The sequence below is a fragment of the Lygodium microphyllum genome, chromosome 21 (assembly GCF_053477565.2).
Source record: "Lygodium microphyllum isolate KBCC chromosome 21, Lygodium_microphyllum_v1.1.10, whole genome shotgun sequence".
NCBI classification, from domain to species: domain Eukaryota; kingdom Viridiplantae; phylum Streptophyta; class Polypodiopsida; order Schizaeales; family Lygodiaceae; genus Lygodium; species Lygodium microphyllum.
In genome coordinates, this window is record NC_141155.1 from 121,609,352 (window position 1) to 121,627,745 (window position 18,394).

Here is an 18,394-nt window from a genome sequence, read left to right on the forward strand (position 1 = left end):
ACAACGAAAGGGAGGGGTCAAGCAAAGGAACCATCAATGAGAAAAAAGAGGAGGGATTTGCCCCATCAAGCCAAGGAGGAAAACAAAAAATTATGCTAAGAATTCCAAGTAAAAAGAAGGGAACTATAGCAGAAGGAACACAAAATTGGAAGCTACATAGAAAGAATTAAGGAAGCTAGAGGAGGAGCGAAGGAGGAAGCAAAGAGAGGAGGAAAGGCTAAAAAGAGAAGACAATGAGTAGATGGCTCTCGCCATCAGATTTTCAATTGAGAAACCCTCTCAAGAAGAAGAGTTGGCTAGGAGGAGCCTAGAAGATGCACCAAGCACTAGCTCCACAATGGTAGAAGTAGCTCAAGGACTTGTAATTGTAGGCAAGGGGAAGGATCTATTACACCAACCACCACCTATCATGGGTGTGATGCTTGCCACCACACAGGAAACTGTAGAAGCAATGGTGAACCAGAGCAATGTGATGGCTTGGGTGCAATACCTAGTCAACATAGTGCAACAGCTTGGCCCAGCGCCAAGTGGAGGAGCTTCAGTGCTAGTTGGTTGTAGATGTAGAGTCAAGGAAAGAATTGAAGAAGCCTAGAATATAAGCCTTGATGACATCCATACCCTCAGCTATGCTAGTGCCAACAAGTTGATGAACACATAAAATAGTTGCTATCCCAGCTAGAAAAGGTGAAGGAAGAGAGGAAAGTAGCGTTGGCAGAGCTGGAGGTGGAAAGACAGGCATTCTTATCTTATCAACTAGAGAAGATAAAGCAAAGAGCCACCCAATAGAGGCAAGACTTGAAGAAGGAGCTAGAAGCAAAGAAGGAAGAAGAGAGAGAAAAAGAGCCCAAGGATGCGAAGGTAGGGGAGGAGATAGGGTTGTAGATGGATTTCTCAGACCTCTTACAACAAAATAAGAACATGGAGGAACACCTGGAGCAACTAAGGAAAATTAGAGATGAGCTCACCAAGGAGCTAGAAAGAGTAAAGACCCAGACCTATGCAAAGTTCCATAAGGAGAAACATCAAAAGGAATGGTTGCTTAAAGAACTACACAAGGGCAAGGCACAAAAAGACTAGATGTCAGCCAAAAGGCCAATAGAGGTAGAAAACTAACTCCATGTGGCCCTCCTAGAGCAAGAATGACTGGAAGAGCAACTAGACTACCTTAGATAGCATAAAGAGAAGATGATCAAGCCTAGAATATAAGCCATGACCACATCCATACCCTCGGCTATGCTAGTTCCAACAAGTAGATGAATACATAAAAGAGTTTCTATCCCAACTGGAAAAGGTGAAGGAAGAGAGGAAGGGAGCATTGGCAGAGTTGGAGGTGGAAAGATATGCATTCTTAGCTTATCAACTAGAGAAGATAAAGCAAAGAGCCACCCAATAGAGGCAAGACTTGAAGAAGGAGATAGAAGCAAAGAAGGAAGAAGAGAGCGTAAAAGAGCCTGAGGATGCAAAGGCAAAGGAGGAGATAGGGCTAGAGATGGATTTCTTAGCCCTCTTACAACAAAACAAGAACATGGAGGAGCACCTGGAGAAACTAAGGAAATTTAGAGATGAGCTCACCAAGGAGCTAGAAAGAGTAAAGACCCAGGCCTATGCAAAGTTTTGTAAGGAGAAACATTAAAGAACTACACAAGGGCTAGGCACAAAAAGATTAGATGTCAGCCAAAAGGCCGGTAGAGGTGGAAAACTAACTCCATGTGGCCCTCCTAGAGCAAGAATGACTGGAAGAGCAACCAAACTACCTTAGATAGCATAAAGAGAAGATGCTCAAGATCTGGAAGGAGTAGGAATAGATTATAATGATTTTGTCTCAATGACAGACTTATGGCATGGAAAGAATGAAGGAGAAGGCTAGGTCTTGGAAAAAAAAGATTGTTAGAAGGAGCAAGGACCTTGCCAAATTCCTTGCCTTAGAGAAAAGTGAACAAATCATGGCACTAGTAAGGGCGGAGGTAGTGGAGGTAGGTATAGAAGTCCAGCAACAAGCCTTCTTGAATACCATGCTACACGTGACCCAAGTGAAGACAAAGATATTATAGAAGAGCTAAAAAGGAAGTTGGAAATTACAAGAATATCCTTAAGGTATAGTCTCCAAAGGCACACTTCTACAACCAACACTAGCCCCTAAGTGCAGAGCAACAATGACAATACTTAAGGCAGGCTGGGCTCTTGATAAAGGAGCTGGAGGCTTTAGGGATCACACAACAACATTAGCAGATGCATGGCCCTACTAAAAAGCCAAGAGAGATAGTGTAGGAAGAGGGGCAAGACTTTCATTAGGGTCAAGTGGAGGAAGAGAAACCATGCCAATCTAGCCTATCATAGTAGGAGATGCCACTTGAAGATCTTGAGGGAAGCACCATTCTAGAAAGGGTAGTAGAAGCAAGAAGAAAGAAAAGAGAGATGGTGAAGCAAGCACGGAGGAGGTTGAAGGCCCAATTCTAGCAAGTTCTTGAGGTCCAGATCCACATAGAGAAGAAAACTATCCAGTAAATTGGGCCTAGGAATTTGGAAGCAGTGAGAGAACAAATGCAACCTTTCGAATTCTCCTTCCATTATGTAATGTCCCCATTACTTAGTTTATTTTAATAGACAATGTAAGTATACATTCCAAAAATTGATTTATGTTGAAAAAAATTGCACATTTTTAAAACTAGCTATAAATATAAAGATAATTGTTATTATTAATGCGGTATTATATACCATCTCATGGAAGAAATACTTGGGAAACCCTCCCAATACTATCTTATTAAAACTATGTTTGTAGTATAGAACAACAAAAAGAACTAGCTTAATGGATAGTCACTTGGTAGTTAAGTGCACTTGGGTAATGACACTGCCAGGATGGGTGACCTCCCGAGAAGATTTTCCTACAAGCTAGTGGGAGCTTCTCATGCACAGCCAATGGTGCCAATGAAGCCTTTGTAATTCGTTGCCAAGTATGCCAAGATCTATGCCTTGGTTGCTTCCTTGGTCGCCGCCTTGGTCATGAGCCTTGGAGTGACGCGCCCGCCCGACAATGCAACGTGCGGTCCTCGCCCATATATTCGTAAATTTTTCTTCACACTACAAAATTGGAGCCCCCTCTCTGACATCATCGATGATGTCATCAAAGACACTAAAAGAAAGCACCCTCTCTTTATCATCGATTATGTAATTGAAAACGCTAAAAAGCAAGCGTCCTCTCTTTACCCCCCTCCCATTACTACATAAATAGGGGTAGAGTATCACATAAAAAACACAATGACCCATGCAGAAGTCTCTCTATTGTTGATGGGACAAAGCTCTAGTGCAATTAGTCGAGCTTCTCTCTCTCTCTCTCTCTCTCTCTCTCTCTCTCTCTCTCTCTCTCTCTCTCTCTCTCTCTCTCTCTCTCTCTCTCTCTCTCTCTCTCTCTCTCTCTCTCTCTCTCTCTCTCTCTCTCCACACCTACGCGGAAGCGCTACTCGAATCCATCAAGATTCTTCCATGGCTCCAAAGAGATGTCAAGATGTTGAGCGAGGTCATACTCAGATAGCTTCCCAATGTGAGGAAGTAGCCACTTTTGAGGGAACTCAACAAGATGTTGAAGCACAAGCGGAAGTTAACCCTAAGCCCATTCAACCCGGAGGACTAGTTATTTCACAAACCGAGGTTGTAGCCATAAACCATAATCATGATGGATGGCCGAATGGAGATAATCAAATTTAGTACATAAGAAAATGATTACTTTTAAACTATTAGCTCTATAACTTCCTAATGAGGGATAAGTTAGTCCATTACATAGATAACGATCAGTTAGAACACACTTAAACTTACAAAAACATGTTAGTATTATCAATTGCTTTTTAGGAAGGAACACGGGAATTGATGGAGGGGTAGATTCTATGCATCACATACATTGATAAGTGTGTTAAAGATGTCTTATGGTTATAACTAATTTTGGAGTTGTGAATGAATTATGGCTCTTATGATTTTGTGCTTGCACAGACAGACGAGTTGTGGATTATGGTGGTTTGGGATGTGAAGGGGATGCAATGGCAGTGGAGAAGGAGAAGAAGAAGATGCGGGAGAGAAGAGCATACACAATGTAGGTGCTGTCCAACTGAACTGATAGCCTTATTGCACTATCATATTATATATGAATAAAGAATGGGTGGTCACAGTATACACGGGTAGGCCCAGAGGCCATTTGTCCCAACAACCTCCCACTAGAAGTCCAATGTGGCTAGGGAGTGAAAACAAAGAAAAGAAAAGAAAAAAGACAAGGTGAGGAATCATAACATCTCACCCAATGCCCAATCGGAAAGCGAGCTGTGCAAGAAGTGTTGGGAACCTCTGCAGAAGAAGAGTCAAGCATCCCTGAGTCCATGACATCCAAGAAATAAGCGATCCCACAGCTCCATACAACGGAGCAATCCAAGAATGCTTCTCATGAAGCAAGCACAACTCATCAGTGCACGGTTGTAAAGCATCAAAGGAGTTGCACATAGCATCAGCGTGGCGCATATAAGACATCGGAGAGCAGTCAAACTCTCTAGAGTCAATCACTGAAAGAGGGCCAACATCCCGGACACTCATCCAATGGGGTATCAAGACTACATGTGGCCTCAGCAAAGCAGAAGACTGACATATGGCTGGCTATCTAACCTGCAAAACTACAAGAAAACGGCTCTCGTGAGCCTGCAAGGGGTCTAGCAACTAACCACCAACATCCTGACCATGACTGCTACGCATAGCTATGTCATATGGGCCAATAAGTGCCTCATTTTTAGCATAAACAACTTGTTGTAATGGCACTGTAGCTGTTATAAAATCAGCCATAAAGCGTACTTAACGCTCATCAAGAGGGCTAAGAGGTGTCTACGTCCCACAAAAGACAGCATGACGGCTATGTATGACCTGCTGGGCATCCAAATCACATAATCTGCAAGCCTTAAATTCACCATCTCCATAACCAAGGAGGATACATCTACGTGACATAGGCTCATGTGGCATATGTACAGATGCTTAGCAGCCAAACATCCTCAAGTAATCATAGGAGGGTTGCATGCCACTCCATGCCTCATGGGGTGTAATACCATCCAAGGTCAAGCACGGCATCTTGTTAACCAAATAGAATGCTGTCATAAGGGCCTCAACCCAAAAGCCATAAGACATCCCAACTGTGGTAAGCATAGAAGCAACCTTTTCCTGTAAGGTCAGACACATGCCATGAGCAATTCCATAATAGCGTGGGTACAAGAAATCAATGCCATACTACTGACAAGAGGTCCAAAAGCTAGGAGAGAGAGCATGACTCTCATAATCCATTTGCAAGCACCTAGGCCTACTACCAACAGAATCCATAAACTTGTCAAGCATAACTGCAGCATCTTCAGTCTGCACCAAGGAAAAAGCCCAAACACGATGGGTAGCATGATCAAAAAAGGTCACAAAGTACGACGCTCCACCAAGTGACTGGGAAGGCATAGGTCCATATACTGCACAATCGACAAAATCTAGAGGAGCAGGCCTCATACGATCGCCATAAGCCTCGCCATAAGCCAAGGGGGCTCTTCAAGGACCAAGAGTACAATCAGGGCAAGCATCAAGATCTGTAAGTGACATACGAGGTAGCAATGAGTATGAACAAGACAAGATCTCCATCTCTCTGTGGTGCATATGGCCTAGGCGATAATGCCATAACAATGCATGTGGTATCCAGATAACTACAACCATAGAATCTCCCACATGAGAGACATGCACTGGGTAATGAGAACCAACTCAAGAATCTCTGTCCAAAACCAAGCAACCATGACAGATCTTCCATGACCTATCCTGAAGAGAAACATAGTAACCTGCATCATGCAACTGATTGACAGAAATCAGGCTCTTACTAAGCATGGGAACATGTAGAACATCCTTGAGCATAAGAGAAGTCCCATTAGGCAAAGCTAGGTGTATGTTTCCTGTACCAACAATAGCATAAGTCTGCTCAAGGCCCAGATCAATACATCCATCAACCTCCCTATAAAAAGAGAACCATGCTCTATGAGGGGTAACATGACAAGATGCCATAGAGTCGAAAAGCCAGCCAAAGGCTTGGGCCTAATCATTGAGCAAGTAAGCTGTAGGGAAACTAGATGACAAGAGGACATGCTCAACTGCATCATCACGGGTAAGTGCATGTACCTCACCACTAGAAAGAGTGGTAATACCTGCTACATCGCTGACTCTTTGCTCATGTCGAGTCCGTCTCTGTCTCTATTGCTCTCTAATCCTTCTAAAGCATTTTCTTTGAACATGCCCAAGCTTCCCACAATGGAAGCAAACAACATCTAAAGTAGAAGAACCTATAGAAGATGACAATGAATCCAAGTCATCATGAATAGGGCTATCCATAGCATCCACGGAGCTCAAGCAGTCGAGGGCTGTCCCAACATAGGGAACCTACTCATAAAGACAATCATCTGCTAGTACATCAATGGTAGAAGCATGCTGCAAATGCTCATAAAACCTCAATGGATGGAAGGACATAAAGGCATCAATCAAGGATACAAAAGCTCCCACATGAAGAAGAGTCGTAGCCAATTGCATGACATAACCAACCATAGTACAGTAAAGCATAAGACATCTGTCATAAGAGCATATGATATTCAGCCATGAAATCAGCCCATAACCATATGCATATGCATAGCTCTGCAGTACATCATGCCACCAAGGAACATCCAAGTCAAGTAAAGACCGACAAGTGGCAAAGCATCCTGCAAGAGTCAAGCTCCAGGTGAAGCCCAAACATCTATACAACAACATCCAAATAAGTGGCTTTGTAAGGTATACAACAGTAGACCATGTGCATAGACGAGTAAGCATACATAGCATCTGCTCTCTAACATGGACAGGCAACAGTAGCCCAACAAGCATAGAAGCTAGACAATGGAGAAGCAAGAAAGCCATAACTGTAAATCCCAAGCACTATCCAAGTCCACTGATCAGTAAGTATTCCGCATATCAAACGCAAATGAGCAATCACAGCTCAATAGGCAACTGCCAAAACAAGGGAGCAACTCACTTCTCAATACCTGTAAGTGCATCCAAGTAATAGCCAAGATCCATAATCGGAGCATCAAATCCCATATAGCATCCAAGGTCGTAACGGAAAAAGCCAAGCTGTAATGGAAAAAGCCAATTCAATGTCCAACTACTCAAGGGAATACTCAAATGAATGTAGAGACGAGCTCAAACAACTGCCATCCACAACCAAAGCATAAAGCATTCACCAAGACATCATAACCCGTACTGGGTAGCCTAGGCATGAACCATGTCATAGATGAAATGCCAGCTGCAAAGAAGTGACTGTCAAACCCAAATCGAGCTCTAATCTTAGCTCAAAAGCATTCCGGAGCATAAACAAGACATGTGGCATAGTCCAAATACATCATGACATCATACGAGTAGCCGAGAGCACTTCGTGACCAATAGGCATAACCCAACTGTAGCATAAATAGCTTCAACCCTGAAGTTTCAAACAGCATATAACCTCTATAAACTAAGCAAATTAGTGCTCAATCCAAGCTCAAATCCATAGGCAAACCATAGTCATACATTCCAGTATGTATAGGCACCAACCAGGCATAATCGGGAATCAAATGCCAAGACTTGTAAGCATAAAATTGAAGTAACAGGTGGCTGCCCTATTTTGGACAGATCTGGGATTGTTCAAAATAGTCAATGACTGAGCTAAATCAGCTCCAAATGCGTCTCACATAAGAGGCATAACATCCACAAGTGATCTGATATCAATAGACATCAGTAGAAGCATCACATAAGCCATAGGCATACAAATAGATGCTGTCTCAGACCTGAAATCTGTTGCAAAATATTTTGTCACATCAGAATTTGGCAAATCCATTATCACCATCACATTCGGTATAGGCACCAACCGGGCATAATCGGGCATCATATGCCAAGACCTATAAGCATAAAATTGAAGTAACAGGTGGCTTCCCTATTTTGGACAGATCTAGGATTATTCAAAATAGTCAATGGCTGAGCTAAATTAGCTCCAAATGCATCTCACATAAGAGGCATAACATCCACAAGTGATCTGGTATCAAAGGGAGATGCAAATTTGGTCATCATAGTCATCTATGTGGATGACTTGATTATTACAAGTGATAATGACAATGGGATTGCTGAAGTTAAGGACTTTTTGAAGAAGAAGTTTGAGATGAAAGATTTAGGTGAGCTAAGATACCTTCTTGGTATTGAGGTGATCAGATGTAATGATGGTATATGGCTATCCCAAAGGCAGTATGGCTTGGATATGTTATCCAAGAATGGTATGACAGCATGTAAGCCTCTTCAGTACCATTGGAGCAAAATGTGAAGTGAGTGTTGATGTTGGAGATGAGATAGAAGACCCTACTATGTTCAGGAGGATTGTAGGGAGTTTGATTTACATGACTATCACAAGGCCGTACTTGAGCTATGCTATTGGTCTTGTCACTCAGTTTATGCAGATGCCTAGAAAGCCTCATTTGGATGCAGTTAGACATATATTGAGGTATGTGAAGTCCACTTTACATTATGGACTTTTTATGAGGCAGGTAAGGACATACAGGTCTTTGGATACATAGATGCAGATTGGGCTGGCAGCATGTCAAACAGAAGATCTACAAGTGGATTCATGTTTTCCCTTGGTAGTGCAACAGCTACATGGAGCAGCAAAAAGCAACCTACAGTTGCTTTATCGAGTACAGAGGCTATGTATAGAGGTGCTGCTATGGCAACATGTGAGGTGGTATGGCTGCAAAAGTTATTAGGTGATTTGGACGTGCAAGGAGATGGTCCAGTTGTCATTCGTTGTGACAACATGAGCAGCATACATCTAGCTAGGAATCCAATGTTCCATGCTAGGACAAAACACATTGAGGTGTAGTACCACTTTGTGAGAGAGAAGGTACTTGCAGGAGAGATTGACTTGGTATATGTCAGCACACAGGATCAGATAGCTGACATTTTCACAAAGGCATTGGATGCAGAGAAGCTTTGAAAGTTTCGAAGCTTACTTGGAGTTGCAGAGATAGAATTGAGCTTGAGGGGGAGTGTTGAGATGGCAAGCTCAACACGTGTGGACATTGATGATGGACCGCCTGGCTAGATGAGTCCTCACGTCTACACTTAGCACGTTGGTGGTCATTATGACACTCACATGGCCACTGCCTTATCATTTATTATATTTAGTTTGTTACACCTACCTACAGCTGGCAAAGATATAACGCCAATCAATTAGTGTAGTCGGTTATGCATTGTTTGACTTAGAATGCCATTTTTCTTTATGTTGTATCTTATCTATACTTTGTGCACATTGTATAGTGTGTGGAAGAAGAAGAAAAATCAGTAAGAAACGTTTTGGCCTCCATCTCTCTTCTCGCGTTCTTGAGTGAGCTTCCTCTTGTGTATACAATGTGTGTTTGGCACAGCAGCTCAAGCAAATCCCCCATCACACGATTCTTAACATGATCAGCATCAGAAGTACAAAAGCCAATATTGACAAGATACTCTCTAATCTTGTCAGAGTGACCATGCTCTAGGTGCTTGCTTCAATCCATAGAGCACCTTCTTTAACCTACACATATATGTGGGATGCTCTAAATCCTCATAACCTGTGATGACTGCTCACGCCTATTATTGCAATTCACCATGCAAGAAGGCATTCTTAACATCCATTTTGCTACAAACTCTAACCTTTGTTTGTTGCTACCAAGGCAATCATGCATCTAACCATTGCCATCCTAGCAACTAGACTAAATGTCTCTTCATAATCTATGCCATATGTTTGAGCATAGCCTTTTGCAACTAGCCTAGCCTTATACCTGCTAACCGAACCATCCGCATTATGCTTGACTTTGTAAATCCACTTACAGCCAATAGCTTTCTTACCCTTAGGCAAGGGTACCAAATCCCAACTCTTATTGGCTTCTAATGCAGCCATCTCCTCATCCATTGTTGCATCCCAATGAGCATAACCAACAAATCCTCAAAACAAGTGGGCTCAACATCCTCAACTACCTTCACCATATAAGCATAACAATAGATTTGTTTGTCCCGGTAGATAATTATTCATTATTGTAGAAAAAAAAAGCATTGGTTCATAAGGTTCATGAGTTGAAGACTAAATGTTTGAACTTGACTAAAAGATTGGATAATGCCTTAGATGCTAAAAGGAAAAGTAATGAATATGTTACTTCATCATTGCAACAAAAAGATTGGTGACAAGGATGCTATGATTAATGAAGTTCTTCACGAGGTGAATATAGAGTTGAAGGGGATGGAACACGATTCTTCTTTGGGATTTAGTGGTGATCAGTCAATTATTGAGGTGTCTTCTTGTATGGCCATTATACCTTATATACCTAGCTATGGTCTCTAGGTTATGTACTTTGAGTATCTTAGAGGGGCTCTACTAGGATTACTTATACAACTGCACTAGAGGGCTTTGAGTATAAGTAATCCTAGTCAACAAAATTTATGAGTATCATTGAGGATCTCTTAGTCTAATAATAAATCAGTCTCAACAAAAAGCATCTTAGTAATGTGGTTTTTTTGTCCTAGGTCCAGGTATAAAAATTAATGCCATCTATGAAATTTATCAACTTTTATTGTAATGATTGGAAGACATCAAATGCAACAATGTAATACAAGGTTACCATATCAAAGGCAATATCAAATAGTAAAAATGTTTGTGCCTGTGTGGGGATGCGTGTGTGCGTACCATAGTTATAAAATTTGTTCCAATCAATTATACTCATAGTCATAACATTTGAAGAAAATATCCTATGCTCAATTTAAGGGATTCTTCTTCTATGGCAATACTTTTGGGTTCATTTTGATGAAGTACCATAATGACCATTAGCTAGGGGATCATTTTCTTTTAGTCCTTCCGTTGACTAGTTGCCATGATTACTAATTTGTTATGCCTATAAAGTTAATACAAAAACAAGGAATTATGCATATCACAATTAGATCCCCTACTTGGACATTATGAAGGATATGACCAATTTTAAGCCATCTTAAAGAGTCACCAATGTACGTGGCCCATGGTAAAGCACATTGCATACCATTATCGATAAGTCTATTATCGTGCATCTTAAATCTCCTAATTAGACTTTATAAAGTGTATGACCAATTTTTAGCCGTCTTAAGGAATCGATGTAATGGTACCCATAAAAAAAGCAAAGTGCATACCATTACCATAATCATGGATATGTTATCGTTCCAATATATACACACATAGGTGGACTACATCTTGAGTAGACAAAAGCTATCCATTTGAGTAGACATACATCTCTATAAAGCTATCCATTTGAGTATACATCTCTTTCTCTTTCTCTCCCTCTCTCATTTCCTCCCCCTCTCTCTCCCTCTCCCTCTCTTTCTCTCTCATTTCCTCTCCCTCTCACAATATATCCTAACACTCTCCAAAAGCAAAAGGGAGAGGGAGAGAGAGAATGCACTCTCCCTCCCTCTCCCTCTCTTTCTCTTTCTCTCCCTCTCTCATTTCCTCCCTCTCCCTCTCCCTCTCCCTCTCTTTCTCTTTCTCCCTCTCCCTATCTTTCTCTCTCATTTCCTCTCCTAAACAAGCAAAAGAGAAAGTGATTTAAACCTTAAACAAGCAAAAGAAGGAGAGAGGGAGACTCACCGATGAGATATGGCGACTGTGGGGCGGCTCCTCTTCGCGATGAAGGCTCCTCCTCTCCGTCGGGAACAATGGCGGCGGCGGCGGTGACGGTGGCGGCAAGTCTTCTTCCTCTCCTTCTCTCATGATAGTCGCTCTCTCCCTCGCTCTCGCTCTCAAAACACAAAACGCAAAAACACGAAATAAAGCTGCGCTCGATTTCGGACTGTTTTTTTTTCCTATGGAGCGTTGCTATTTGCGACACAATTAGCGATGCCGCTACCAGTCGTCGCTACCCGTCGTTGCTATAAGCTTAAATCCTTGTAGTGTTTTAACATATACCTACACACAAAGGACTAATTAAGTAGCTTTTACTAATAAATATCTTCCTATTTGATTTTTCAGGTGACAGGGGGGTATCCTTCCTTTTGAGTTTGGTTTTCTTGTTACATTCAAGCTTTTATATGATTCCGAGCTTGTAATACATTGCTCTTTCCTTGTAATTGCTATATTTCATACATTTTGTTGAAACACACACACATGCACACTTGGTGGTTGATGGGGCAGATAATTTAACCAAAAATATAAATCCAATTTCATTTCACTAGCCCAATTAGAGATAACATCAAGTTACTATATTTTCATCTCATGCGAACAATGTAAAGTGATTGATAAATGTTCTTATCTAATAAATAAAGTCTCGTTTAAAGTGCATTCACGGCACTATCTACTTTGATAGTATTCATGCCTTGAGTGGGGAAAAGGACTAGAGGACTTAAAATGATTATTAGAAGGGTTAGGAACTAAGAAGATTGATCTACACTAATGAAAGGTCTACTAGAAGAAACACATCAAGGTGTATACTTGGCTTTTACTTGAAGGTAGATTGAGGTCATTGTAGTGAGAATAATTCATTAGAAATAGATCATCTTTTGCCCTTTTTAAACAGTGTTGAATATGACTTGAATTGTTCTTCTTGGATGCCTACAATGAACTAAGGGTTTTCATTGGCATAAATCATATTTTATGTCATGTTGCTTAATCCTTTTGAACACTAAAAGCCACTAGTTTAGAATGTATGTCGATGCTCTTTTACTCTACTAATAGGCTTGCCACTATTAAAATTACAAGGTCAATGTATCAAGAGCATATCCCTTAATGGTTTAATTGTATCCATTGACTCAAGGATAACTAGGCTGCTCTTGTTACTGCAATTAATAATTTGATGTATGAAAAACCGCATACATTGCAGTTTAAGTCAATTGGTAAAATCTCATGACTATCTTAACCAACCTTTGGAGAAATGGATTTGATCATCAACTAAAATTGATTACATCAACTTATGAACTATCAACTCTTATTGATATTCATTTGCTTGCCCATTTTGTGGTTCTATTTGTCCCTAATAGAATAACTACAACATCCTAAAAAGGCTATAACACATCATTTATAAACATCGTACTATTTCCACTACCATTTCCCCAAAACTACCAAACCAAGAAGACATTATTGCACTCCTCATTGAAGTTGCTAGATATAATTTATAATACATTAAGGTAGAATCTCTCACCTTACTCCTCTACAAAACCCTAGCTAGATAGACCATTTGAAACTTAATTCTTCTTTTGTTGGCCATATACATGAAGACCTTATCATAACAATCCATAAAGAAATGGTTGCACACATAAATAGTATCATTTAAATCCATGTGTCTTTTGAGAAATTTACTTTAAAATTTTAATTTGCATTTGCTATTTGCAATTAGCCTGCAACAAGTAGATAGCTACTATGTTATAAATCCCAACACTATTGTCAATTCATGTCGATCGAAGAGTTTATTTAGATCATAGTTTCCATGGGCCCTTGTAATTTCACTCATGTGATTCGATAATCATTGCTTTGAGTAGTATCTTGTTTGCAGATGATGAACTAAGTTATAGAATGCTATGTAACATATCAAAGAAGTCCATTTAAACAACAAATTCCACACATCCTTATAATGTCACTTGTTTGAATATAAATTAGTTGGAGGGCTAGCCTATTTGGCCATGATGATGGAATTACATGACATTGTGGAAGCAAGCACGTGCATCACTTTAGGAAGGACCAATAAATTATGGCCATCCTTTGCATCCTAAGATGATGTTAACCACATGTAGTTGAATCCTAAGATGATGTTATTATGAGTAGTGTGAAAAGTTGGGCATCCAAGATGATGTTGTGACTATTATGAATACAGTGAAAAGGTTGAGCATCATCCGCTCTTGTCTTATTCTTTTGTTTGGTGAAGTTTCCCTAAGTTGTCGAATATTGCATCCTAAGTTGATGGTGTAAGTATTATAAGTACAATATGAAAGCTTGAGCATAATCAGCCCTTTTCTTTTTTTTTTTATTTCTTTTAGGTGAAGTTTATGGAAGTTGGTTTAGTGTTAGATTTTTCTAATCAAGAGAAGGACATGCGGGCCAAGCAAGATACGATTGGAGTTGGTGGGTGACGATGATGGTTTGGATACTGCGAGTGCAGAGATGGGGATGGTCTGGATACGCCTGCGCGCAAACACACAGACACACAGAGAGAGAGAGACACAGACAGACAGAGAGAGAGAGAGAGAGAGAGAGAGAGCGCATGTGCCATGATATTGTCTCCTTCCTGATTCACCTGCATGGACTGGATTTGCTGCGCCCGGCCTCGTTGTTATCATTGGGGTTCACAATATATTATCGTCTGATTATAATTCACTACAGTCTTTAGATGGGCTCGTCGTCAGCTCCCATGGACATGGCCCAGATCGTCCTGACAGCCTTCGACATCAGCCTGTCCAAGCAATGGCGGGAGGAGGACAGGCAGTGGAGAGGCGAAGACAGGCAGTGGAGAGAGGAAGACCTCGAGTACCGCCGAGAGGAGCGCCAGTGGAGAGACCAAGAAGAGCAAATGCGTGAAGCTGAAATGAGGTAATGTACCACCCCCCCACCCCGATTGCATGCAGCTCCCCGCCCACTCATGCTCTTGGGGATCGAGTCCCAAGCAAACTAATAAGAGATCTTTCAGTATAAGTGAGAGTTTTAGACACACATAGATTTGTGCCACCCCGGAAGCACAACCAAGGGTTCTCGAACTCACACACGTGTGATACTCAACCCACACTCAAGCCAAATAGGCTATAACCCTCGGGCATCACAAAGACATTTTGAACAAAGGGAGACAATATTGTCCTAGAAAGACTACATTTAGCACCACCTTAGAACAATCCTCACTTCATGATCCTTCTTGAGGCACGAATGTGAAGTCCCCCTCGGAAAAACCAAAGAAAAAAGTTAGTGGCCAATTGTGCATTGCATATACTAGCTGATGTACTATTCAATTGCAGCAAATGCAATGCATGCATAAGGGATCCTTTTAAGAATCCATTTTGCAAAACAAAGCATCATAACACTAAAAATGCCATCTTCACTTTCACCTACTAATAGCTTAGATATGCCACAAAGTTAATGCTATTAAGAGGCTAGATTGAACTTATGTACTCCATGCTCATAATGAATTAATGATGGTTCCATTATTCTTTCCAAATTATTTTGCTAACTTTTTGTATACTAAATGCAAACATTTGCATACCGACAAATTATTAGAAGTCCAATAATGTGCTAAAGAGCTAGCACTTTCTCTTGCATTTTTAGATCTTGTGCATGTTGAAAGAGAACCTTGTAAACCTAATAGGATTGCACAATGTTGATAAAATTTAGATCTTGATCCATGAATACACAAATCTACAAGTCACAACAAAAAGATCAAATTATTTCTAGTGTTAGGTGAAGTGGTTAGAGCTCTTGCCTTCCTACGGAAAGTTGAGAGTCTAAATCCCACTTGAAAGGCACCCTTTTCTTAAGGAGAGATTCACAAAATGATGCTTTCACTTAGGTGGACACACTAGGGTTAACCTAAACCAACAAACAAGTTTATCATTATTAGGAATGACTACTAGGTTTACCACCAACATCCCTTTGAAAACCTCCACTTCCACCTTCTTGTGGTCACATGGTAATGCTTGCATAAACTATAACATCCACATACTATGAGAGGTTATTCCTAACTTTAGGAATAACCCCCATAAACTATCGTGTTTGGAATCAGAAACCTCTAGTTCCACCTTCTTGTCACATGGCAATGCTTATATGTAGGTGGAAAAGCTATGGCAACATCTAATGACTAGGTTTACTAGCATAATGGGGGCTTTCCACCCTCTTATTTCACCTCCTTATTGTTGCTAAAAAGCACTTTTATGTTGGATTTATCAATAACTTGGTAGCACTATGTAATACACATTCACTATTAATCACACTCAATTAGGCATATGCAAGACTCAAATGAAATGTTGTGCTATACAACTTGGTCTTAACAGGCTTTTGATCATAACTATTCAAACACATACATAACTTGGCAAGCATTGTGCAATAGACATTTAATCAAAACTGAATCAATCACATATGTACCTAAAAGGAAAAGATCTAGAATGGAAGTCGCCCATCTCCACACAAGTTGGAGATGCCTCAAGGGCACAAGATAGAGGTGATTAGTGTTCATGGAAAACACTATTGAGAGCATATGCAAAAACCTTCAAGCTTGACAATTTTTCAGTTTTTTTTAGATTTGAAGAGTTCGTTGATGATAACTAAAATAACCCTAGATTTTAATTAACATTCTCTAAAACCTTCTAAGGTTGTTTTTCGAATTTAATAGATCACTTCATCCTAAACCTTGGATCTCATGAACATTAGAGGTGATTAAGATGCAAGGTCGCTCAATTAAGATGCAAGGTGGCTCTTTGCACATATTCTCAAGAATGCAAATAAGACCTCTCAAAAGATGCTATTGAAAATAGTGTAATTATGCATTAAAAATGCATTATATGATTAAAGATCTAAGAAAATGTCCATGAAGAGACAAGATCCAAGAAATAGGTTTAAAGTAGTATATGAAAATTAAATTATTTAGAATTTAGATCTTGATCCACAATACACAAATCTACGAGTTACAATAAAAAGACCAAATTATTTCTAGTGTTAGATCAAGTGGTTAGAGCTCTTGCCTTCCTATGGCACATTGGGAGCTTAAATCTCACTTGAATGGCACCCCTTCTTAAGGAGAGATTCACAAAATGATGCTTTCACATAGGTGGACACACTAGGGTTAACCTCCAACAACAAGTTTATCATTACCAAGAACAACCACTTGTTTTACCACCAACATCCCTTCATAACCCCCACTTCCACCTTCTTATGGTTGCATGGCGATGCTTGCATATAGGTGGAGACATTAGGATTAATCTCTAGTTTGGAATCAACAACCTCTAGTTCCACCTTCTTGTTACATGTTGATGCTTATATGTAGGTGGAAAAGCTATGGCAACATCTAATGACAAGGTTTACTAGCACAATGGAGGCTTTCCACCCTCTTGTTTCACCTTCTTGTTGTTGCTAAACACTTTTATCTTGGATTGCCCAATAAGTTGGTACCACTATGTAATACACATTCACTACTTGCAAGACTCAAATGAAAAGTTGTGATGTACAACTTGGTCGTAATAGACTTTTGATCAAACCTATTCAAACACATGCATAACTTGACTGCAAGCATTGTGTGATAGACACTTAATCGAAACTAAATTAATCACATCTATGCCTAAAAAGAAAAGATCTACAGTGGAAGTGGCCCACCTATACACAACTTGAAGATGTTATTCTCCCCATCAAGTTCCTTAAGTTAAACATGGTTATTTCCTAGTTGTCCCTCCATTAACATGTCATGCAATTCTTTTTTCAACTTCTCAACAAAAGCAAATAGGAGAAGTATAGAGGAATCTAATGAAATTAATTTCCTCTTATGAGCTCTAACTCAAAACAAGATGTATCTCTCATTAGACACCTCAAGGGCATAAGATAGAGATTATAAGTGTTCATGGAAAACTATTTTGAGAACTAATGCAAAAACCTTCAACCTTGATGATTTTTAGGTTTTTTCTTAAATTTGAAAAGTTATTTGATGATAGTTAAAATGATTCTCGATTGTAATTAACCTTCTCTAAAATATTCTAAGGTTGTTTTTCAAATTCAATAAATCTCTTCATCCCAAACCCTAGTTTTCATGAATGCTAAAGGTAATTATATCCTCATTATATCACATGAGGTTCCTCAATGAAGATGCAAGGCGGCTATTTTGCACGCATTCTCAAGAATGCAAACAAGTGCTCTCAAAAAATACTATTGAAAATAGTGTAATTAGACATTACAAATGCATTATACATTATATGATTAAATATCTAAGAAAATGTCCCTCAAGAGACAAGATCCAAGACATATGCCTCAAATATTACAGGACAACTAAATGGAGTGAACCTGTTGTGCCAATAATTGGCATGAATATCTTTGTCAAATAAAAACAAGGATGCATTTCAAGCATGCATAATAGGAGCATTTCCCTTTTGTTGTTAGCATTATTCCTAAAATTAAACCATTTAACGCAAATTAACTAGAGGTAATTGTCAAAAGAGAAACTAATATCACCATTTTATTATAAACATTCTTTTTAAAAATAGGCCCGAGGGGTCCATTTTATAGAACATGTAAGATACCACATGAGTTCGAAAGAAAGGGTATTATATTTAGTAAAATTTACAGGATTACATTTACAAAATGGATTTTTTAATTACAATTTGAAAAAAAATTGTAAGTTTAGTAAAGTAAAAG

General features: G+C 39.8%; 1 protein-coding gene across 5 annotated transcripts in view; it reads left to right on the forward strand.

The window, feature by feature from the left end:
* Positions 1-14,201: 14,201 nt before the first annotated feature.
* LOC148018495 (uncharacterized) overlaps positions 14,202-18,394 on the forward strand; it is a 58,726-nt gene continuing 54,533 nt past the window's right edge. For 2 of the 5 annotated variants that reach the window (XM_087662303.1, XM_087662300.1), the window contains exon 1: positions 14,202-14,605. In XM_087662303.1, coding sequence (XP_087518429.1) covers positions 14,406-14,605 — 200 coding nt within the window. In that variant the 5' untranslated portion in view covers positions 14,202-14,405. The remainder of the gene's footprint in view (positions 14,606-18,394) is intronic. The other 3 variants (XM_087662299.1, XM_087662302.1, XM_087662301.1) reach the window with 2 other exon arrangements.